The following is a 25,048-nucleotide window of genomic DNA, read 5'->3' on the forward strand; positions in this document are numbered from 1 at the left end:
TATGCAGGTCAAGAAGCAACAGTTAGAACTGGACATGGAACAATAGACTGGTTCAAGATTGGCACAAGGCTGTATATTGTCACCCTGCTTATTTACTTTAATGCAGAGTACATCATGCGAAATGCCGGGCTGGATGAAGCATAAGCTGGAATCAAGATTGCTGGGAGAAATATCAATAACCTCAGATATGCAGATTATACTACCCTAAGGGCAGAAAGTGAACAGGAACTAAGGAGCCTCTTGATGAAGGTGAAAGAGGAGAGTAAAAAAGCTGGCTTAAAACTCAATATTCAAAAAACTAAAATCAAGGCATCCGGTCCCATCACTTCATAGCAAATAGATGGGGAAACAATGGAAACAGTGACACTTTATTTTCTTGGGCTTCAAAATCACTGCGGATGGTGACTGCAGCCATCCTTGGAAGAAACGCTATGACAAGCCTAGACAGCGTATTAAAAAGCAGAGACTTGACTTTGCCTACAAAGGTCCGTATAATCAAAGCTATGGTTTTTCCAGTAGTCATGTATGGATGTGAGTGCTGGACAGTAAAAAAGGCTGAACTCCGAAGAATTGATGCTTTTGAACTGTGGCGTTGGACAAGACTCTTGAGAGTCCCTTGGACAGCAAAGAGATTCAACCAATCAATCCTAAAGGAAATCACTCCTGAATATTCATTGGAAGGACTGATGTTGAAGCTGAAACTCCAATACTTTGATCACCTGATGTGAAGAGTAGACTCATTGGGAAAGACCCCAATGCTGGGAAAGATTGAAGGCAGGAGGAGAAGGGGACAGAAATTATTCCAAAGACAGAGGATGAGATCTTTGGATGGCACTGCACCACTGACTCAATGGACATGAGTTTGAGAAAAATTTGAGAGATGGAGAAGGACAGGGAAGCCTGGCATGCTGCAGTCCATGGGGTCGCAAAGAGTAGGACAAGACTGAGTGACTGAACAGCAACAACAAAATGTACCACATCTTCTTTATCCATTCATCTGTTGATGGACACTTAGGTTGCTTCCATGTCTTGGCTATTGTAAACAGTGCTGTTAGAGAATGCAATGATTTTTTAAAATTAATTTATAGAACCGTGCAACCATTACCACAATCCAATTTTAGAATAATTCTACTTATCTCACTTATCTCTCTTTCCATCCTAAATCTCTCTCTTGAAATTTAAATCCATATGTCAAACTGCTTGCTGGACATTTTAATTTGTATAACCACAGGCATCACAAAATCAGTTTCCAAAACTAAACTCATCTCCTTCCCTCACCCTTTTCCATTAAATCTGATTCTTCTCTAATACTTCCTAAATGAATACATGGTACCACTGGCTCCTAGGAAATCCTGGGCATTGTTCTTAATTTCTCTTCTTTCTCTTCCTCATCCCCCACATTCAATTAATCATTAAATCCCTAATTTTACCTCCCACATGATACAGTGAGAGCCTGGCGTGCTGCAGTCCATGGGGTTGCAAAGAGTTGGACATGACTAAGCGACTGAACTGAACTGAGAAAGTGATGATCAAGTTAGCCTTCTTTGATCTCCCTCTCCTCTGAACTCCTACAGTCCTTATCAACAACTGAGGACTTAATTGTTTTATTTAGTATTGCTTCCTACTGTTAGTTCTTGTTTCCCCAAATAGACTACACTGTCCTTGAAGACAAAGACAGTGGTATATCTGCTCTAGTCCCCTGCAATACTTAGCACAATGCTAAGCACACAGTGGAATTTAATAAACACCTCTTGATAAACATTCACATAGGGAAAAGTCACAAGTTTTACTGACTCTCTATAAGGGTAGTTATAAGGGTAGTTATTTTTTAAAAGGAAACCGTAAATAGTAAACACCAGTATCCTGGGAATACCATTTGCTTTCACCTCCTGGGCTAATGATGTGTTAGCAGCTGTGTAGCAGGTTAGCATTAAGCATGGGGCTTGGCAGGACTCACTATAGTTCAGTGGGGTTTTTTTCAGGTGGTTTGCTGCCAATATCCTGTTTTTGACAGAAATGGAGTATGAAAGCATAAAGATGTTTAATTCCACTCCCTGGTCTGCAGACCACTGTGCAATTTGCCTACTCATCTGTAAGAGTAGATTCTTGCTTCTTAAATAAAATGTTCTCTCTGCTACCAATATAATATAAATTCCACTTCTTTCGAAAGCCAATGGAATCCTCCTAAAATAGGTTGCTATTTCTTGGCTGAAGACTGGATGGCAATCAGAATCCAAGAATAGCCCAAGAAGACTAGAAGATTCAGAGCTCTTCAGATCCCAGAACACATCACAAATTTGGCAAGAATTACGTTATGTGCACTATATAGTAAACTGGCATCTTGTGATTGTTTTCCTCCTTCCTTTTCACATACTTGCTCACTGAGTACCACTGTGGTCCTTTCACCCTTCTCTAATCCTCCTCTTGCCCTGTGCTTGCCCCTCCACCTGAGATGTTTCAAAGAAGACATCTTTGTGCACTCACAAGCCTGCTGTTGTGCGCCAGCATGTGACTACCCATATATAAACTGGGAGTGGAAAAGCAAAATGCAGAAATGTGTGGTCCTATGTGACACGGGCTCCCATTGGAACAGTGCAGTCTTTTGGCTAAAGTTCTATTGGTTTAGAAATTACTCCAAAGCCAATGACTCTCTTATGCTTTTGATGTTATTAGAAGAAGCTGGAACAGGCCTGTGATATGGAAGAGAAGAGGGCAAAAAAACTGCTCTGAACATGAGAGACAAGGTTTCCGATCAGAGCAAACAAAAGACTACCTCCTCCAGGTGTTTCTCAGTTTTTTCCCCTATATGAGGAAAATGCCAAAGGTTTGGAAAGAACCCTTTGAGGGGGAAAAAAACCAGATGTCAGAGCAGTCCTCACGACCCAGTTTAAATACTTATTCTCTCATTAGACATATTCTTCTTTCCACATATATTCTCTTTATAATATACCCACCTCCACACACACACACACACACACACGAGATGAACATTCAGGCAGCCATGTTTGAAATAGAGAGATGAATAGCATGTGGAAGGGTGCTAAGATGCATGCTCTATAGAAAGCTTATCACCACAAAGAAGGGCATGCCCAAACACTGATCAGATACATACTGTGCCCTTCCCACATAGACACACATTCATATAACACACCAAGACTGATTATACTGACAAACGTCTGTCCTTATCCAGACTGTAGACACAATAATAAGCAAATAACACAATAACTTGCAAAGCATTGCACATAGAGCCACTAACTGACCTGGTCAGCTCTGCCCTTCACTTTACATATAGCATAGTGGTTAAAATCATGAATTCTAGAGTCTAACTGGATACAAATCCTCACTCTGCACTTACTCCCTGTGTGACTTTGTACAAATTAGTTACCTGCCCTGTGCCTCAGGTTCTCTGTCTGTAAAATGAGAATAATAATAGTACTTATCTCATAGGGTTATTGTTAAGATTAAATGAGTGAATTCATATAAAGCTCTTAGGAGTAATAAGAGTTCCTAGAACTGCCTGAGATGGGGTACGCTTAGATTCTAGATATGATTTAGGTGAGAGGAGAGGGAGTAGAAATGCATTAAGCTGTGGATTCTCTTTCTGCCCTGAAGTAGGAAATAGCTGATTCCATAGGTGTGCCTGCACTTCTCAATAATCATTCCATCAGAGGACATGGGCCCACCATTAACAGTAATAATGTATCTGGACCACTAACACCATACATAAAAATTAACTCAAAATGGATTAAATCCTTGAATATAAGACCCAAAACAATAAAACTCCGAGAAGAAAACATAGTCAAAAAGAACCTCACGGGGAAAAGCCTTGTGTACTTCTAGTGAGAATGTAAATTCGTGCACCCGATATGGAAAACAGTATGGAGGTTCCTCAAAAAATTAAATGTATAACTACCATGTGATTCAGCAGCTCCACTTCCAAGTATTTACCCAAAGAAGATGAAAAACTAATTCAAAAATAAGTACCTGGGACTTCCCTGGTGGTCCAAGGGTTTAGAGTCCACCCTGCAACATAGGGGTTGTGGGTTCAATCCCTGGTTGGGGAACTAAGATCCCACATGCCTGTGGCAAATAAGCCCACATGCTGCAAGGAAAGATCCCAAATGATACAATGCGAGTTGCATGCAGATGTTGATGTTTGGTAGAAACCAGTACAATACTGTAGAGCAATTATCCTTCAATTAAAAATAAATTAAAAAAAAAAGATCCACATGCCAAAACTAAGATATGAGGCAGCCAAATAAATAAGCAAATATTCTTAAAAAAAAATGCACCCCCATGTCCCCACAGCATATTGTAAATAATGCTGCATCTATTTCGTAGCATTATTTACAATAGCTAAGATGTGGAAACAATCTAAGATGAATGGATAAAGAAATTGTGATATACCTATACAATGGAATATTACTCAGTCATAAAAATGAATGAAATCTTGCCATTTGTGACAATATGGATGGCCCTTGAGGGCATTTTGCTAAGTAAAATAAGACAGAAAAGGAGAGATACCATATGATCTCTCTTATATGTGGAATCTAAACAAAATTTTTAATTAAAAAAAAATAAGCTCATAGATACAAAAAAAATTGGTGGTTGCCAGAGGTGGGGGATAGGGGGATGGGGAAAATGGGTGAGCTGTTTCTAGGGTTTTTTTTGAAGTAGATTGAATTTTTTTTTTTTTTTTAATAAATTTATTTATTTTACTTGGGGGCTAATTACTTTACAATATTGTAATAGTTTTTGCCATACATTGACAAGAATCAGCCATGGGTTTACATGTGTTCCCCTTCCCGAACCCCCCACCCACCTCCCTCCCCCTCCCATCCCTCTGGATCATCCCACTGCCCCGGCCCCGAGCCCTTGTCACATGCATCGAACATGGAATGGTGCTCTGTTTCACATATGACAATACACATGTCTCAATGCCATTCTCCCAGAACGGCCCACCCTCACCTTCTCCCTCAGAGTCCATAAAATTGTTCCATGCATCTGTGTCTCTCATTCTGTCCCGCATATAGGGTTATCGTTACCATCTTTCAGATTCCATATATATGCATTAGTAGATTGAATTTTTAAAAATAGTAGCAATGTATGTACTTTTTCTGAGGAAATCTATATATTTGCAGTCACTGTGGTATTATATTTATCAGTTATAGCCTAAGTGTGATAAGATTATTTAAGATGCTTTTTTTTAACACCAAAAACATTTTATACTGGGGTGTAGCTGATTAACAATGTTGTGATAGTTTCAGGTGAACAGTGAAGGGAGTCAGCCATACATATATATGTATCCATTCTCCCCCCAAACCCCTCTTCCATCCAGGCTGGCATATGACATTGAGCAGAGTTCCATGTGCTTTACACAGTAGGTTTGTGTTGGTTATCCATTTTAAATATAGCAGTGTGTACATGACCTTCTCAAACTCCTTATCTTCCCTTCCTGCCAGCCCCGGCAACCATGAGTTCATTTTCTAAGTCTGTGAGTCTCTTCCTATTTTGTAACTTCATTTTTATCATTTCTTTTTATATTCCACATATAAGGGATGTCATGTGATATTTCTCCTTCTCTGTCTGACTTACTTCACTCAGTATGGCACTCTCTAGGTCCATCCATGTTCCTGTAAATGGACTTATTTCATTCTTTTTAATGGCTGAGTAATATTCCATTGTATATACATACCACACCTTCTTTATCCATTCCTCTGTCGATGGACATTTGTTTCCATGTCTTGGATATTGTAAACAGTGTTGCAATGAACATTGGGGTGCATGGATCTTTGGGAAACATGTTTTTCTCTGGGTATATGCCCAGGAGGGGGATTGCAGACTCATATGGTAGCTCCATTTTTAGTTTTTTAAGGAACCTCCATACAGTTATCCATAGTGGCTGTACCAATTTACATTCCCACCAACAGTGCAGGAGGGTTCCCTTCTCTCCACACCCTCTCCAGCATTTGCTGTTTGTGCATTTTTTGATGATAGACATTCTGACTGGTGAGAGGTGATGCCTCGTTGTAGTTTTGATTTGTATTTTTCTAATAACATCTTGAACATCTTTTCATGTCCCTATTGGCCATTTGTTTATAGTCTTTAGAGAAATGTCTCGTCAGGTCTTCTGCCCATTTTTTGAGTGGGTTGTTTGTTTTGATGCTATTAAGTGTCATAAGCTGTTTGTAAATTTTGGAGACTAATCCCTTATCAGTCACATCATTTGCAAATATTTTCTCCCAATCTGTGGGTTACCTTTTTGTTTTCTTGTTTCCTTTACTGTGCAAAAGCTTTTGAATTTAAGTAGGTCCCATTTGTGTATTTTTGCTTTTATTTCCATTATTCTGGGAAATGGATTAAAAAAGATGTTGCTGTGATTTATGTCAGAAAGTGTTCTGCCTATGTTTTCCTCTAAGAGTTTTATAGCGTCCAGTCTAATATTTAGGTCTTTAATCCATTTTGAGCTTATTTTTGTGTATGAAATTAAGGAATGATCTAATTCCTTTTTTTTAACATGTGGCTGTCCAGTTTTACCAGCACCATGTTGAAGAGACTGTCTTTCCAACATTGTGTAGTCTTGCCTCCTTTTTCATAGACTAATTGACTATAGGTGCATGAGCTTATTTATGAGTCTTCTATCCTGTTCCATTGATCTACATTTCCTTTTTTGTGCCAGTATACTTTTGAGCTTCCCTGGTGGCTCAGACGGTAAAGCGTCTGCCTGCAGTGTGGGAGACCCGAGTTCGATCCCTGGGTCAGGAAGATCCCCTGGAGAAGGAAATGGCAGCCCACTCCAGTACTCCTGCCTGGAAAATCCCACGGACAGAGGAACCTGGTAGGCTACTGTCCATGGGGTCACAAAAGAGTCGGACACGACTGAGCAACTTCACTTCATACTGTTTTGATGACTGTAGCTTTTTAGTATAGTTTGAATTCAGGGAGCCTGATTCCTCCAGCTCTGTTTTTCTTTTTCAAGATTGCTTTGGTTGTTCAGGGTCTTTTGTGTCTCCATACAAACTTTGAGATTTTTTTTGTTCTTGTTCTGTGAAAAATGCCATTGGTGATTTGATAGGGATTACATTGAATCTGTAGATTGCCTGAGAGTAAATCTTTACTGCTAAACTCTTTTGTAATGGTTAAGAAAACCTGTCTCACATGTCTCACATGAAGTCAACGTTTACCCAGGAGCAGAGTCATGCCCTAGGAGGACCAACAAGGCAGTCTCGGGGAGGAAGTGTGGGTCCCACAGTAACCTGACTATATGACCAGGGTCAGTATCAATACCTGGAGCTGACCACCCCTGACCTGGGTCTCATGGCAAAAAAATAATCTAAGCAAGTAAGTGCCTTAACAGTGGGCATTACTGCTTCCTTCTGCTGGCTCAAGCAGCCATTTTCCCTCTGATTCCTACCTCCATGAAGGGTTTTTACCGCAGAGAGTTGCTCTGGGCTATCAAATATAGGTACATAAGAGACTTCCCATTGAGTCAGGAATGCCAAGGCCCCAAATAGATCATCTACTCTTCTGGAGTTATTTAATGAAGGGAGGAAAATCAGTGGGCATCCTAAGCCATCTCCTCTGTTTGCTGTTTAGTGGCTTAAGTCGTGTCTGACTCCTTGTGACCCCATGGACTGTGGTCTATCAGGCTTCTCTGTCCATTGGATTTTCCAGGTAAGAATACTGGAGTGGGTTGCCATTTCCTTCTCCAACGCCAATAAATCTATGGCAAGTAGACAGTGTCTTCAGTCAGCTACATAGTACAGCAGAAAGAACTTGGACTTCAAAGCCAGAGAGATGCAAGACTGAACCCGAGCTTACTCTATGTGTGACCTTGAATAAGATATCGAATTTCTCTCACTCTCCGGTTCCTCATTTGTAAAATGGGGATATCACCAACATTATCACAGGATTGTCATAAACACTGAGATTAGAAACAAGAATGCTTCTAGCACAAAGCCCAGGACATAAGATTCAAATATGATTCTCTCCCACTCCCAGTCTCTGCTGACCCTATCACACAGCTGGACTGTTCCAGACAAGTAGAGACAGAAAGGGCATTTCAATGGCTGTGTGCATGTCTGTTATAGTGGTGGATGTTGTTTTCATTTTAGGGTTTTTTTTCTTTATTTTTGATTTATTTGTTTGGTGTTTCGGTTGGGTTGATGGCAAGAAAGATTGGAGATAGAGGTGGAACTGGAGACATTTAAAGGTTATAGGGTAGGCTTGACATGGCTCTAACTGGAATTAACAGAATTCCACCAACTTTTCAAGAGCACATTGGAAATGGGAAACTTGGATGGGTTGTGCAAAGAGTGGAGCAAGCAGAAGAATCCAAAATTGGGCAAGTGTTCTGGTCATTTAGTGAATAACCTGGAATTTGAACACTGAGAAACAGGCACTGGAGGAAGAATGCAGCAGAATAGCTGCATTCGAGCTATAAAGTGAGCTTCACTGCACTCCCCCCTCCAAAGGCACAAAAACAGAACAAGACTACATGCCTATATGAACTGTTTTGACTATGAAAACATGGCCACACTGGAAGCTTATATGCCCTATAGATGTGGGGGAGGAGGGGAGGGAAAACAATGCTAATCCTAACTCATTTTATCCTTACAGCCTGTCATGTGTCCACACCCTCCAAATGTTTCAAATGCAACCTTTAATGTTCTCAAAATTTTTATTTCACTGGAATATATCAAGAATTCTCACAAAAGAATGAAACACATTAGGTGTCTGAGAAATTATAAAGCATTTTCTTTTCTAGTATAAAAATAGGCTATGCCCACACTTCAGATTGTACAGTTGATTTAGGTTTTTCATCTATATTAACTATCAATTGCCATATACTTAATAAGGTTGACTATAATCCTCTGAATTAGTCATTTCAGTAGTATAAGTGAATAGACTGACTAGGTCACTCTGTACTTATTTCCCATTGTTCATGAAAACCATTTTCTTCACCTATTATTCCACATTGGCTTCAAAACAGCTATTTCATTGTCATGACACACAGGGAGGCCAAATCCTCCTCAAGAGCTTAACATTAAGTCTGTTCCTCTTGCTCTTCCATCTTCCACAAAAATACTCACAGAACATTCTGGCTAATAAACATTTTAAAATCCTCAATAAATACTGAATCACTCTGCTGTGCATCTGGAACTAAGAGTTATATGTCAATTACACTTCAATTAAAAAAAAATCCCCCAAAGTCACTGTTTTTAAAACCACTAGAGATGAAAGCATCTGTCCCTCCCTGAAACATTTCTTTGCCTTTGTTTAGGGGCAGTAATCAAAGGGAATTTGGGCAGGATAATAGGCAAGTTTACTTAAGTATCAATTTAAAGAATCCCTTAGATATTCGTGCAGAAGGGCAGTGAACTTTTCCATAGTAAATAAAATTAGTTTAATTCAGTAACTGAAAACCGGCAGCTTATTGAGCATAATAACCCTTTTTGGTGTACCACCTTTGCACAGTTGTGGGTAGGTGATTAAACAGGGCCATGTGGCTGAGATTTCCAACGTTTTTAGTGCTGCAATTTCATCACCACTTCCCTTTCCCAAGGCAAGTTCTAGTTCATGTGTTAAATTTGAGATTGATTGTGATTGCTGGGGACTGTCTTCCCCACCCTCAGAAATATTGATGATTCTCTAGAAGTTCTGAAGTTGGATCTAGGAATCTCTGGCAAAGGTGAGGTGCCCAGAAATACTGCTAGTACTATTAATACCAGGCTTCCCAGGTGGTGCTAGTGATGAAAAACCCGCCTGCCAATGCAAGAGCCACAGGAGATGGGGGTTTGATCTCTGAGTTGGGAAGGTCCCCAGGAGGAAGGCATGGCAACCCACTGCTGGAGAATCCCATGGACAGAGGAGCCTGGCAGGCTACTGTCCATAGGGTCGCATGACAGTGGGACACAACCAAAAGCATCTTAGTATGCATATGCACTATTAATACTAGTACTACGAATACTAACAACTGCTCTTATTATCACTCCTGCTGCTGCTGCTGCCGCTGGTACTACCATTTATTGATCTTTGACTATCTGCTTGTTACAGTAGCAAGTGTTTTACATATATTACCTTTCCCTTAAAAATATGATAGTCTAAGTTTCATAGATAATGAAACTGAGGCTCAGAGAAGTTATGTGTGTGTCCAGGGTTACACAGCTAGCACACCTAACTCCAAAGCTATCATATCACATTGCATCCCAGAACCCACACACTTTCTATGAGGATCAAGTTGTAGAAACTGGGGAGTGAGCTGTAGAAAACTGGAACTGGGCAGGAGGGCCCAGGATTGGAAAGGGGGCTGGAAGCCAAATCAGGATGGGAAATGAAGCATGTATAGTCAGAGTCAGTGGATCTAGTAACTCTTATTGTGAGCTATCAAGTAATAAATAAACAACTAGAATACTGTACAGAGTGTTTGTGAGTCTGATCGTTCGGCATTTCAAAAGGATAATAACTATCACTCTATTTATCTTTTCACTTTCATGATCAAACTTCTCACAGCATGCATTTCCTTACAACTTACTTCCTCTTGGACCTCTCTGACTCTATCCTCACCTTTCCACTGAACCTTCTCTCAAAGGTCACTAATGATACCTTCCTATATAATGGCGCTGCTCCAATGGACCCTATCAAGACTCCCACACCGTGAAGGCCTCTCTTCCTTTGCTATTCTGAGCCTCTGTTTTGTCAGTTTTCCTCCTCCATTCTGCACCTTCTGTTTCTTTTGCTTTCCTTCAGAATTCACACCCATGTATCATTCCCTTTACTCACTACAAGTCATCCTCATGATGGTCAGGAACCACTGGTGATGAACAAGGAACATCCAAGTGATGTATGCCTTGGCCTTGCAAAAGGAAGTATAATAATGGGTGTTCAGGGGTGTAGGCTCTGGAGCTAAAGTGCCTGGACTCAAATCCACACTCTGTTACCTACTAGCAGCATGACCTTGGCAAATCACTTCAATTTCTCTGTATCTCAATGTCTCTATCTGTAAAGCAAGAATAACAATAGTGTTTACCTTATAGAGTTGTTGTGAGGATTAAATAACACATATAAAGTGCTTATCTGTAATGTAGGAAATCTTCACTGTCACTTATTATTGCAGTCTTTACAGAGGTAATAACTAAAATGTTGATTATGCCCACAATTGAAAATTTTCCTTCTGATATTTAATTTTTTAAACACACGCCATCCCTCAGTAACTTTGTAAAAAGCTCCAGTCTTGCCATTTATTTTTGGAAAGTTGGCTTGTTGTTGTATTCTCAGTGACAAACAATTGATTTTGGTGTCCTAGGCTTTCTTCTCATTGTACACATTCTCCATGGCTTTCAGTGCTACTTAGATGACTCCCCAGTATTTATCCCTTTCCCAGACCTCTCTCCTGACCTCCAGACCCAGACAGCTGTCCACTAGACGTTTCCTACTTGACTCTCTGACCCATGGCACAACAAACCTCACTTGTCTAAAAAGAATTCCATTTATTTCCTAACCTAGTTAAAGGAAACACATTCATTTAGTTCCCCAAGACAGAAACCTATAGATCATCCTACCCATCATCACCTCTCATCTCTCTACCCACTGCATCTAATTGCTCTCCAAGAAATATTGATTCTACCTCCTACAAATCTGTTTTGAATTTATTTCCTGCTCCCTAACCGTACTGCCACTGCCTTAGGTTGGCCTTCATCTCTCCACTGATCAGTAAAAGCCACCTCACTGGTCTCTTCGCCTTCAGTTTTGACCCTTGACACTTGCTCCATCCTGCATACTACAGCCAGAGCAATCCCGAAATGAAAACCGTATCCAGTTATTCACTCACTTTAAATCCTTCCATGGGTCCCCAGAGTCTACAGGATAAAGTCCAAACACCTGTGCATGGTATACAAGTCCCTTTGCTATCCAGGCCCTAGCTACTTCTCCATACTCACCTCTCACAATGATTCTCCCATCTCACATTCTGGCTGAACCAAACTTCTGGTGCTCCCCTGAACACCTCTATGCTGTTTATCCTCCTGTGTTCTTGAATGGTGTTCCCTTCACTCTCTTTTTTCATTTTGGGGGGCAAAATTCTACTCTTATTTAAGACAATTTGATTTTTGGTCCCACTCTACAGTCCTTCCTAAGTCCCTCAGACAGACAGGTATTTCTTTCTCTATGCTAGCTTGTCATCCTGCACTTACCTTCATTACAATAATTACCACTTCACATTATATTTGACATTTTACCTGTTAAACAAGCTCCTTGAGGTCAGGGACTATTTACTGTTTATCTCTGTATACCCAGTGTGTGGCGTACCATTTTGCCCATACAATTTGCTCATTTCCACCTCTTTTAATACCTCTGCTCCCTGTCTCAGAAGAAGGGGGAATTTATTTTTCCTCCTTCAACATTTGTCTAAAGTGCATTTTCTCCACTAAATTTTCCCTAATTATGCTTACATCTCTCTAATGACTCTGTTTTGTCATATCCTCAGTGCTTGCAGAAGACTCTTCCAACAAACATATTTGTGCTTTAATGATTTAAGATTCTATTATTTCTTCTAGCTCAACCACTTGAAAACATTTCAGGGTCATCTGCTGGAATCACTCAGCACAATGTTTTTTTTTTTTTTTTTTTTTAAACTAATTTCTGTTAAGATACCTATTTTTACACTTGGAGAAGCAGACATTGATTGTTGCTATTTCCAAACCAAATACCATTTCAGTGAGCAACAGGAGTAGAAAGGGGAGAACACCAAGTCACCTACAATTTGAACTCTAAGAGAAAGACTTCTGAAAGTTATTGGAGCAAAGACTTGGTGGCAAGAAAAAAGCTGAAATTCTGCAAATTAAGGGAAGCCAGCTCATCTCCTTTCTTTTTTCTTTCTGTTAATGCTAAAGAGCCGTGCCACCCAGGTCCTCAAACAGTTTGAGAAGAGCCAGCAAAAAATCAATCTACCCATGGAGCTTCTGGGATGGACAGACCCATTGTCTGGCAGCATTTCTGAAGGAGAAGAAAACAGATGGCGCACAGAATAGCCAGGAAAGTACTTTAATCCACTCCATGCCCTAAAATTTAACAATAAGATGAAATAAGTAAACCTGGGAGGGCCATGCTACATTCATCTGTGCTCCCTATACTGCATGCTGTTTTATAAATACTCCTCTTTCTCACTAGATACTGGGTTATTCCTCACTAGAATAAAAGTTTCTGGAGGTCATCAACAACTTATGTTTTTTTCATAGCCCCTAAATGACCTACCACATGGAGTACATCGTGTTTGCTCAAGAAATGTCATTGCTTGACTGATTAGTAAGTATTTTACCATTTTTCTTCCTCTCAGTATTTTCAGGAATGCTTATTTATTCACAAAACCATGCAGAGTTGGAAGTCAAGAGGAAATATTCATCTGTTGGTATATATTTTCCCTTGGCTATGCATTAAACAGAGATTTCCTCTGGAAATGTAAACAAAAGATGCCTGATGAGATGGGACAAAGAACTATATATAGAGATCAAGTGGCCAGAGAAGCAAGGTCAGAGCATGCCCTTCCTTAACCAGATTAAAGGAGTCTTGGGCCTGCCTCTCCCTCCTTCCCATGTTCTCCAGCGCCAACAGAAAATATTTTCCAACTGCCTATCCACCTAATTCTGAAAAGCTGGGCAGTGACTCTAACGGTCTTGCATTACCAAAGAATTCAGCTAACAAATCTGTGGTGATCCTAATCTCTGTTTCTGTAATAATAGGAAGACTGCAGCTTTGTTTACTTTCTGAGGAGAATAGAGAATGGGGAGAAAGAACCAGGAGGGGGAGGCAGTATTTATGGCTCTTTTATGAAAAGTCAATCTGTGACAAAAATATTTGCAGACAATCAGGAAGGGGAACAGGTCTGGCAGGAAAATAGCCTATTCCAGTTTTCTCAGAAGTGCCTTAGCTGGGATCTTCCACTCCCGCCTGAAGTGAAATGCCTGCTTTACACTGTGAATACAGTCATTCCTGATAGACAAATTTGCATTAGATAGAATGAAAAAAAATTCAAATCACCCCTCATTTTCTGGCTCCCATGACAGACAGTCTCCTCCTATTTATTTCATTTTATAAAGTATTTATAAGCATGTATGAAGTCTCAAATCCTTTCTTTAACTGCCTTTCTAATCCCGGGGCTTGTCCTGAAGCCTTCTGAACACACAGGCTCTGTGCCGAATAAACATAATAAGGACCCTAGATTCACCCTATTATTATGGGGAAGTTAGGGCACATCCCTAACCTTTCAGAAGGGGTGATGTCATAGAGCACAGCCATGGGCATCCAGAAGCCATCCTGTAGGCCCCCACCAAAGACAGAATCCTAAACTGAAAAGATGGTGGACTTAACTCCCAAGATACACTCTCACTCTTGACATCTAATGCACTATCTCAAGATTCTTTCCCAATTCTCAGTTAACATTTTAACTCCACTGTCTGTATTGCTTGCACATGTGTATCTACATTAGGGTGGATTTGCATAACATGTAAGCCCTCAGAGGATAAATACTGTGTCTCTTCCGTTTTCCTTGCACCTAGTACAGTACTATGCATAGTTAATGTTAGTCGCTCAGTCATTTCTGAGTCTTTGAAACCCCATGGACTGTAGCCTGCAAGGCTCCTCTGTCCATGGGACTCTGCAGGCAAGAATACTGGAGTGGGTGGCCATACCCTCCTCTAGGGGATCTTCCCAACCCAGGGATCAAATCTGCATTTCCTGCCTTTGCAGGCAGGTTCTTCATTGTCTCAGCCACCAGGGAAGCCCAGTGCTATGCATAAGTAAATATCAACAAAAGGTGACCTTTTGTGTGCGAAAGCAGACAGTGGCCAAGAATTTTATAAGCATCCCTCAGGGAGCCTCTTAAACACCTCCTTTGCTGGTTGCCACGGGGCTGCTCTTCCCAGCTACTCTGCTTACATTTGGCACTAGCGTCATCTCCTGAAGGCTCAAGCAGGAATACTAGCTTCAGAAAGGCGTTGTGAAAACATTGCCTATAACCTAGAGGGCCAGAATGAGTCCTTCTCCATTGATACAATGATGTATTGTTTTATGAGGCTAGCTCCTTAATGCTTGAAAACAGTAGGGCCCTGAATTATACAGGTTTGATGGGTGCAATGGGCTGGGAAAGGTTAGAACAGGGCTATGTTTGGGTGAGGCTGGCCAGAGCGATAAGCTTCCGGAGGTGGGGGGAGGGTAAGATGTTAGAACAGTGCTAAAGTGAATAAGCAATGAAAAGAAACTGCTTACTTTGCTAATTTGACTACAACTTGCTCTCTACTTAAATAACTTTTTGATGAGAATGAGGAAGTGATTATTATAATTTCTAACCATGTTTTATTCACTATGAGCTGTTACCCCACCCTCAATCATGCAAATTATAAACCAAAGGGATTCCTTTTCTTGTCTCCCGTTCACAATACTTCCTTGTCTCTTCACCAGTGTGGATTTCTTATACTGTAATCTAACAGCACAATCAGAAGCTTTGATAGAGTGGAACATAAAGGGATTCTGATTAGCTGAAAACCATTCTAAAATGCCTTCTGTTTTGCTTCTCCCCTCTTGGAAAGGATGAGACTGAAGAGAAAAAGAAAAGAATAAAGTAACTATTCACAGAATCATGCCTTTGGAACAGACAGTGAAGGTCATGTAGTCAGTTCAATCCCTCATTCTATAGGTAAGGACACTGAAGTTGAAAGGCTAGATGACTTACCCAAGATCATACTACCAGTTAATGACAGAGTCACATTCAGAACACAATTTTCCAACTTACATTCCAGTATTTTTTTCTTTTCATTCCTTATACTTCTTCCTAAATTCCCCATTCCATTCCACAATTTTGCACCTGAGTATAACCAGTATCCTATGTACCCTACATACAGCACCACTCTCTTCCACGAATGGAGCACCCAGCAGTGATTAAATTGCTATGGCATGCTCATCCTACAAGAACAACCTACTTTAAGAAACCCAGTACTTTAAGATATCCAAACAATCAGGAGTGGTTACTCATATAAGATTCTTTGCCTTTAATAAGAAGGCAAAGAATTTGCCTTTCTGATTCTTTCATAAGAAGATTCTCCACATTCTTTTAAATAGGAATCCCCAGGGGGGATTAACAGATGAGATATTAATAAAGTTATTTTATTCCTTTAAAATAGACTTGAACCATTACATTTTCTGTCATATAAGTAAGACCAGAACTAGAGTGGTGGTGGTGGTTTTAGTCGCTCAGTTGTGTCCAACTCTTAGCGACCCCATTGACTGTAGCCTGCCAGGCTCCTCTGTTCATGGGATTCTCCAGGCAAGAATACTGAAGTGGGTTGCCATTTCCTTCTCCAGGGGATCTTCCCAACCCAGGAATCGAACCCAGGTCTCTTGCATTGCAGACAGGTTCTTTACCATCTGAGCTACAAGGGAAGCCCTAGAACTAGAGTATCAGGTTATAAATAGAAACATTTTTATCCAACCACTGCCCACAAGGAGTCCTACAATATTTTAACCAACCATGTCTACACTTTAAGCTCTACCAGCACCCTGTCAAGAAAATCAACACAAAACCAAACGCTATGGCTGAAGTTTCAGGCTCTTGAGAAAAACAGAGAAAAAGCATCTTTCCTCTATCACATCCACTTATGAAGAGGTTAACTCCTCTCATAAGCTTTGTTCTGAGATTTGATGTAGATAACACATTTGGAAAACCTTATATTGTATAATACATGAAAAATTCACAGATAACTTTAACATAGATACCATTTTTTGATGACAAGAAGAAGTGGAAAGGTGATGAGTGAGGACCAGGTAAGGTACATGAAAAAGAAGGGAGAAGGGGCTAGGAAGAAGAGAAGCAATTCTGATCATATTTTTTACAGAAACAATATTGCATTGAACAAACCTCACTCTACCCCCATGGACCTCTGATTCCCAACTTTTCTTTCTCTCCAGCAATCTCTTTAAGGAGCTATGATGTCCAGTCTGATGAAGAAAGAAACACACTTCATGTTGGATTCTCATACCACCTGCTATTGGAAGAGGAGACAGCATTGCCCCTTGGGCTGATGTCTTCCCCTCCACTCACCACTACCATTTATTACTATCTTTTAAACAATAGCTATCTGCCACTTTTCTTGGAACATGCATCTTGAAGGAATTAGATTTCTCAGAATTCTCATTAAGCCTTTCACTCCAAATGACTGAGCCATACTCTGGCAAAACAAATCCCCCCAAAAGGATCACTGGATCCCGGTTCTTTGAAAGAATGACAAATGTTTCTGTTACATACCTCAACCTGCTGGCAGATCTGTATTAGCTTGGCCATTTGATTTTCTAGTTCACTGTTGCGCTTAACCAGGTTGGTGAGGTTCATCTCCAGAGTTTGCTGCCATCACCAAATATGAAGCCAGAGGGAATCCGGGAAGAGGGGGCAGAAAGAAGAAATGTTCGATGAGTTTGAGATCTAGTATCACGTGGCGATCAGTCAGTCAACAATTATTTCAAAGATTCAATGCATATAGGCCAAGCACTGTCTAGGTGCTGATTAATAATGCTGTACCTTTGCTCCAGATTGCCATTTTTGGGGAAAAGATGACATTCATGACTTTGAGGATGTAGGAATTTAATGATTTTAAAGCAACTTTATGTTCTCTATATTTTTAAACTTTTAAAAGTATCTCCGAGTCAATATTTCATTTGGCCCTCATAGTAATTCTGTGACATAGGGAAAACAGGTTTTATTGTCTCTTTTTCACAGGTGAGTTGACTAAGAAAACTATAACTTATTGGACAATTACTACTTGCCAGACACTACTCGAGGCAATTTCATACATATCATTTAATAATCATGTCAGCATTTTACAGATGAGAGAAATGAGCTGCAGAGTGGGGTTAAAGTGCTTTGCCCAGTCATAAAACTAGCATGTCGCAAAGCTAAGACTGGAACCCAGGTCTCTAGTCTTCAGATACAGTTTTGCTTCAGTATTCCATGATATTTTTTTTAGTCTTTGGTGATAACAGTTTATATTTATCAGTGGGTTCTTTCAGAAAAAAGGATGGTATTTTAAGTGTGAAATTCATCAGAATCTAGCTTTCTATCTCACAGCTTCCCTCTTTTGGCACTAAGCAATAGCCCTACAGAAATGCCAGACTTCGAACTGCAAAGCCTAGCTATATCAAGACAGGACATCCATTGCTTACTATCATTTACTGGGACATAGATCCTTTGCAAATCTGTTTATTACAACATGGTTACAGCAGTACTAAGACCTCCTAGCATATTTTCAGTTGAGCATGCTACTCTCTTCCATTCCTCCTGTGGGAAAACAAAAACAGAATGTTATTCACTCTAGATTAATAATAGGATTTTTTTTTTTTAATTACTCCTCATTTTTAAGTCTTCAGCTCTGGCAGCTGCTTCTCTTCCAGGACCTGCCCCAAGAACCATTCCTCTCTCACCATCCCAACAAAGTCTGTTCCAAATGTAATACCCCAACTTCTAGGCCTTTATTCTGCTAGCATAGCATGCCTTCCCTTGGTCATGCCCATTGATTCATTGCTGTCTTCATCGTTCCTACAGTTCATAGTTGTTCAAAGTTCATGTTTTGGGTGGGGGCAGGGAAGAGGGAGCAAGGAAGAGTGGGGAGAAGGGGAAAGGACTCGTGCACTTGGCCCCTTTCTTCTCTGCCAGGTAGGTAGCTGTGGTTCCTTAGTATCCTTGGCACTGTCCCACGAATCTATCCCAGGCGAGTATTCCCATGGATATATGTATTGCTAGGACAGGTAATCTGATCTCACTTGTTCTCAATCTGGATTATGAGAATCAGCTTAATCTCTGCCTCTTGCCAGATCTCTCTTGGTTTCTCTGGCTTTATTCCCATGGGAGTGAGTTTTCACCATTTGTTCCATTTTTCTTGGCTTGGGCACTGTGTCTTTCCTGGCCTTCCTTAACTCCACCATCATCTCAATCTGTGGTCTTCCCCTTAGCAAGGAAAAAGGAAAACAAGAAGGCCCACAGTTGTTGATTTGGACGTGAGTTCTAAGCAAAGAAGATGTCAGGACAAAGGAAAGAGACGGAAGTTCAGAGACTTAATACAAAAGGTATTTCATTTGTATTTAATACAGAAGGTATTGAGCAGCACCCACTCTATTCAAGGTGCTTTGACTTCAGAGATAAAGAGGGGATGAAATTAAGATGGGTCTTAGAGAAGGAGAAATATTGTATGATATCCTTACACCTGAAATCTAAAAAAAAAAAAAAAAAGATACAGATGAACTCATTCACAAAACAGAGACTCACAGACTTAGAGAACGAACTTACGCTTCCCAAGGGGAAAGGGTAGAGGGAAGGGATAGTTAGGGAGTTTGGGATGCACAAGTACACGCTTCTATATATTAAATGGATAACCAACAAGGTCCTACTGTATAGCACAGGGAACTCTGCTCAATGTCATGTGGCAGCCTGGATGGAAGGGGAATTTGGGGGAGAATGGATACATGTATATATATGGCTGAGTCACTCTGCTGGACATCTGAAACCATCACAACATTGTTAATTGGCTGTACTCTAATATAAATAAAAAAGTTTTTTTTTTTTAAAGATGATTAGTTTCGCCAAGTACTTTAGACTGTTTTTATAGAAGGGCGATGTTCTCTATGTAAAAAGCATTCTTATGGCCCATATTGGGGGCCTGTTGATTTCCTCTGTCAGCACTGAAGTCTAGGCCCCTAACATCAGAACACAGAACTACCCATTTTCCTGAGAGAGAGAGCAGGCACGCTCTCTCACAGATCCCCCATAATTGTCCACTCTGAGACTCTTACCCAGACCTGTGGACTCAAATTATTTTCAACTGGATGGTGACGGATTTATTTATTCATGGTATTTATCATAATTTATACTTAGATAGCTGTTAGTGCTTGTTTATTGTCCATCTTCTGCTGTAAAGTGTAATTTCATCTCCGTGAAGGGGAGTTATGTCTGATTTGGTCTTAGTTGCAACCCCTCTGCCTGAGGGGCATATAGTCCACATATACTGCGTGAAGGAATTGAAAGAATGAATCAATGGACATTCATGACAACTAAGTTTTAAATATGGGCCCTAGGACTTACTGTGAAGTAGTTAATATTTTCAAAAGCCTTATAATGGATATTACCAAGTTAAATTTTGGGGGGTTGATATTTTTTATATATTTATTTTTATTTGTTTTATTTGGCTGCACCGGGTCTTGCTGTAGCACATGAACTCTTCACTGCAGGCATGTGGGATCTTAGTTCCCCAACCAGGGACCGAACTCTAGCCTCCTGAATTGGGCTCATGAAGTCTCAGCCACTGGACCACCAGGGAAGTCCCTGATATTTCTTTAATTGGAGGATAATTACTTTATAATATGTGCTGGTACTAAATTAAAACTGATATGTATTTTATCAGTACTATGAAGGCTATTATATTAGCTATCATAGGATATTCATTAGTGTACATGTTGATTTCTTTGGGTGTCATGTAAATATATAGAGGATATATAATATGTGAATAGAAAAAATTTAAGATGGATCTTGAAGGATAAGCAGGATTTTAAGAGAGATGAAGGAGGGCAGGGAGTTCCAGGCACAAGCAACAGCATGAGCAAAATAAAAGGGAATAAAGTATAGGACATATCCAGGGAACAGAGTTGAGTTTGGCTAGAACAGAGGGTACAAGAAAATAGGGGGCACAAGGCTGGAAATGGAGATTGAGGCCCTGTTATGAAGGTCTTAAATGTCTAGGTGAGGAGTCTGTACTTGTTTTTTAAAGCAGTAGGAGTTTATCAAAGGCTTTTGAGCAAGACAATGACATACATAATCAGGGCTGCATTTATGAGATCAATCTATGTGGGCAGACAAAAACAAGAAGACCTGGGAGCAGGGGCACTGGTCAGGAGGAGACTTGCAATATGCAAAGCAGTTGGTAATGCAGATATGGGCCAAGCTAAGAGGATAATCAAGAGAAACATGTTTCAAGAAAGGATTTGTCACTCTCAGATATGCAGAGAGGGCAAGAAATATGAGGCCTGATAAAAAGCAGCTGGATTTGCTAATTAGAGGTCACTGGTGACCTTTGAAAAAGGAGTTTCAGGAGAGTTTTGGAAGCAAGTGCCAAACTGTGCAGGGTTAGTGGGTATGTCAATAGTGATGACGTAGAGGCTACAAGTCTGGACTCCTCTTCAAAAACTGAGCCATACGGTGACTATGATGGAGCTGTAGTTTGATGAAAAGGTCCAGTTCAAGTTAGAAAGCAGGCATGGGTAACGGACACACTAAGTTTGTGATTTCCTCAGGCAGAGTGGTCCAGATTCCTAGATCAGTGGATATTCCATGTATCACAAATGACTCTATCAACATATTAGGTAAATATAATGTAGATTGATGAACTCAGAGCAGATATAATGTTAGAAATCTGTGTTTCAACTGTACTGTGTTTTCTTTCAAACATGGGATTCCAAGGGGAGAATGTTTCCTAACAAATGCACGCAACCTGTTGCAACACTTGTCATGAAACTGATATCTTATAAATAATTCATAATGTAGAGCAGGACTAATCCCTGCCGTGTGTTCCTCATTTATGGCTCACAACTGAGACTCACAGCTTCTGTAAAGCCACTGAAAACAAAAATTAGGGCTGAACACATAATGTGGGGTCTGACTAGACTATAGACCTTGGGTTACCATCACAACATTATAGCAAATGGTTATTTCACTCTGCCCACCCCCGAGCAATTTGCCAAATGCCAGCACATTTTATCAACCCAGAACTAGAACTGACAAGATGACTCTAATTTCAACCTTACTTCATTAATATGAAAGTGCTTGGAAAAATAAATCTTTGGCTAATGAAAACACCATCTGTTGATGGCTTTTTGCCACTGTTTTCTTACATTATGAGACATAATTCGAGGGAAATACCGAACATTTACTTACTCACTTCCTATTCATTTACTGGGAATTAAAGCCTCCTCTCAAACTGGAATTGATTCTCAATAACGAACATATGCAAAGGGAAGCAGAGAACTGAAGCAATTATGCAGTCCATTTCCTCACCCTTCCTTATCATGCCTAGCCCTAACGAATCATTTGCAACTAGAAATCCTGTGCCACTCTAGCTTTGAATGATTTCATTGATTTGGCCAAGTAATTATCGTAGCTATACACTAAGTAAACTAAAAGGATGTGTGTGTGTGTGCACGTGTGGGTGTGTGCAAAATCTTATGTAAAACATGTCTCTTTGTTGTTGTTGTGTTGTTGTTCTTTTCTCATGCAGTCCACGTAGTGACTGGGCCAGGCTCCTTCTGCCTAAGCCTAGTTAGTGCAGTTTTCTCTGAACACTTGATCTATGATAATGAGTGGGCCCAAGTGGCAGGCGAGATTGGAATGGAGATACCTGCTGGAGGAAACGGGACAGGAGGTTGGCAGGGAGAGCAGGATGAAGCTCCCATTTCCTGCTGCAGGAGGTTACCTCTGGCCCCTTCTGTGCTTCCCGGAGGCTTAGAGAAGCCATTTAGCTATGAAACTGTGACACAACCTGCCCCCTCCACACTTCCAGGTGACTACATTGTTAGAGCTCTCTCAAAACTGTACATGTGTCGAAATGGCACAAAGTGAGGGAAAGACTTGGCTGATTTGCATAACTGAGATTTTAAAAGGCCCAACTTAGCTTAATTGGCAGTCTACGCTGATTACATTTTTACCCAAGTTCCACCTCATTTGTGTCACATAGACTTGGCCTGTTTGTGTTTTGTTATACCCTTCCCAAAGAGGAAAATGCTTTGCTATTTCTGAGAAAGCCAGGCATGGGCTATTCTTCTTCCAGACAGCTTCCCATAAAAAGAAATGGCTTCACTAACCCTCTCAAATAATTGCTGGGTTTTTTTTTTTCACTTCTTTAGACACAGGTTATTTCAGATAACTTTATCATTGCTTCACTCAAGAAATCTAGCTACATATTCAAACACCAGCTCTCCATTAAAACCAGAGAGTCCCCTTATGGCACACACTTGACCGTGATCTTCATCTGTCATGCTGCGGGAAGGCACATGTATTCACACATATATGAGCACACCTATATACACCTACCTGACACAGCAAGTCTTGAAGCCTAGAAATGGGCAGAGCCTTTCTGTTTGTTCTATTGAAACATGTTTTATTGCCGCTGAATGCCATAGAATTCTCTCTTGCTTTCTACAAGGTACAAGGCGAACATTATCTAAACCTAGACAAGATCCCCACTGTTTTGATGTGGGAACTGAACCTTGGAGGTTGCAGAGAGAAGTGAATGGAAGAAAGGCCAACCCACCCCAAACCTCAGCCTTCCCAATTGACAGCAGACAACTTCATCTTTAAAAATACTTGGAGCCAGTGACCCCATTGCTATTCTTTGACAAGCTGTTTTTTTGACATCCTGTCTATTCACCGATGTTCCCAGCTCTTCCAAAAGCCAGTAGCCAAAATCTTAGCACACTTTTGGGGTCACATTCTGCCTTCTTTTTTTAACTGCTTGTCTTAAAATACTTACTTTGCTTTTGCTTCAGTCTGTCACTTTATGTATCAATTACATATGGCCTTTCAACAGCAGAACACACCATCTGGTCCACAAACTGAAGCCCACACCCTTATGCCTGAATTTATTTCTTCCCCAAACATTTATTTGCTGTTGTATAGACACAGGCTTTGTCCCAGAATGAGAGGCAGGTGACATACTGGGGGTATGAGATCTGCTCTCCCTGAGTGTTTCTTGGGGAACCAGCAGACTGGTCTTCAAGCCAGGTGAAACAGCTGGCCAGCCCTCCTCTTCTCAGAAGGTCCTGAAACAATCCAGCAAAGACGCACCCTCTCCCAGCATCCTTATCAGAAATTCTACACAAACAATCTACAAGCTACACACTCTTTTCTTTTCCCTCTCTTCAGGGGTGTATCGTGGTTAAGTCTCTAGCTTAAATGTGAAAACCTGTACTAAAAACCTAAATCTAGTGTTTACTTTGATAATACTAATCAAAGGAGCTCTACTTTCCCAGAGGCCTCACTACTCTCTTCCACTTGCATGATTCTTTTTTGGTTCCAGCCTCTTCATACACATCCTCCCCTTTCTCCTTCATTTGTTGCTCTTCCTCTGTTGTCTTCCTTCTAGACCAGGAGGGTGATTCATATGTAGTCTCACACCCCCCCACCCCTCAGTGCCTCCACTATCACTCACCACAGTCTTGTCACTGTGTTCTTACTTGTCTGCCTCCCCACACTAAGCTGAGCACTCCACCAGGGTTGGGGCTGTGTTGTGTTTATCACTCTTCTAGTGCTTGGCACCTAATAGGTGTTTGGTAAATGTTTGATGAGTAAGTGAATATTAAGTGATCCATGATCAATCACATAAAACTCAAATCTGAAGTCAAGTCAACCCTCAAAACCACTAGCCCCTTTCTAATTTCTCTATTTCTATGCCCAATACCACCATTCTTCAAGATATCTCCTCCTCAAAAATCACTTTTTAATTCTTTCTCTCCATCTATAACCACTGTAATCGTTCTCCAAGTCCTGTCAATTCTTTCTTCATTTTCTCTCCAATTGGCCCTCTTCTCCAACAAATACATTTATGATTCCTGCTTTTAGCTCAGTGACTTCCTTTTACTGACCCTTCCTCTGTGCTTCAGAGCACCCTGTGCAAACCTCTGTCATGGCACTTACCATACTAAATTCAGAGATGTCCTTATCTATCTCCCTTATTGAGCTCAAAGTTCCTCAGGGCAGGCACTGTGCCTTATTTCCCATGTCCCCAGATCCTACTACAATGACCTAAAGACCCAGCGATCGAACCCAGGTTTCGTGCTCAGACAGATTCTTTACTGTCTGAGTCACCAGGGAAGCCCCATTTTGTTTATTAAGTGAAGTGAAGTCTCTCAGTTGTGTCTGATTCTTTGCAACCCCATGGACTGGCTTTCCTGGTGGCTCAGATCATAAAGGGTCAGCCTACAATTCGGGAGACCCAGGTTCAATCCCTGGGTTGGGAGGATCCCCTGG

The 25,048-nt window shown here is 40.7% G+C and overlaps 1 protein-coding gene across 5 annotated transcripts in view; it reads right to left on the reverse strand.

The window, feature by feature from the left end:
* The window catches only part of MID2 (midline 2), a 101,067-nt gene that overhangs the window by 54,868 nt on the left and 21,151 nt on the right, over positions 1-25,048 (reverse strand). For all 5 annotated transcript variants that reach the window (XM_081565880.1, XM_081565882.1, XM_081565883.1 and 2 more), the window contains exon 3: positions 17,294-17,389. In XM_081565880.1, coding sequence (XP_081422006.1) covers positions 17,294-17,389 — 96 coding nt within the window. The remainder of the gene's footprint in view (positions 1-17,293; positions 17,390-25,048) is intronic.

This window comes from Giraffa tippelskirchi, chromosome X, assembly GCF_054371585.1.
Source record: "Giraffa tippelskirchi isolate mGirTip1 chromosome X, T2T-mGirTip1v1.2.pri, whole genome shotgun sequence".
Classification (NCBI taxonomy): Eukaryota; Metazoa; Chordata; class Mammalia; order Artiodactyla; family Giraffidae; genus Giraffa; species Giraffa tippelskirchi.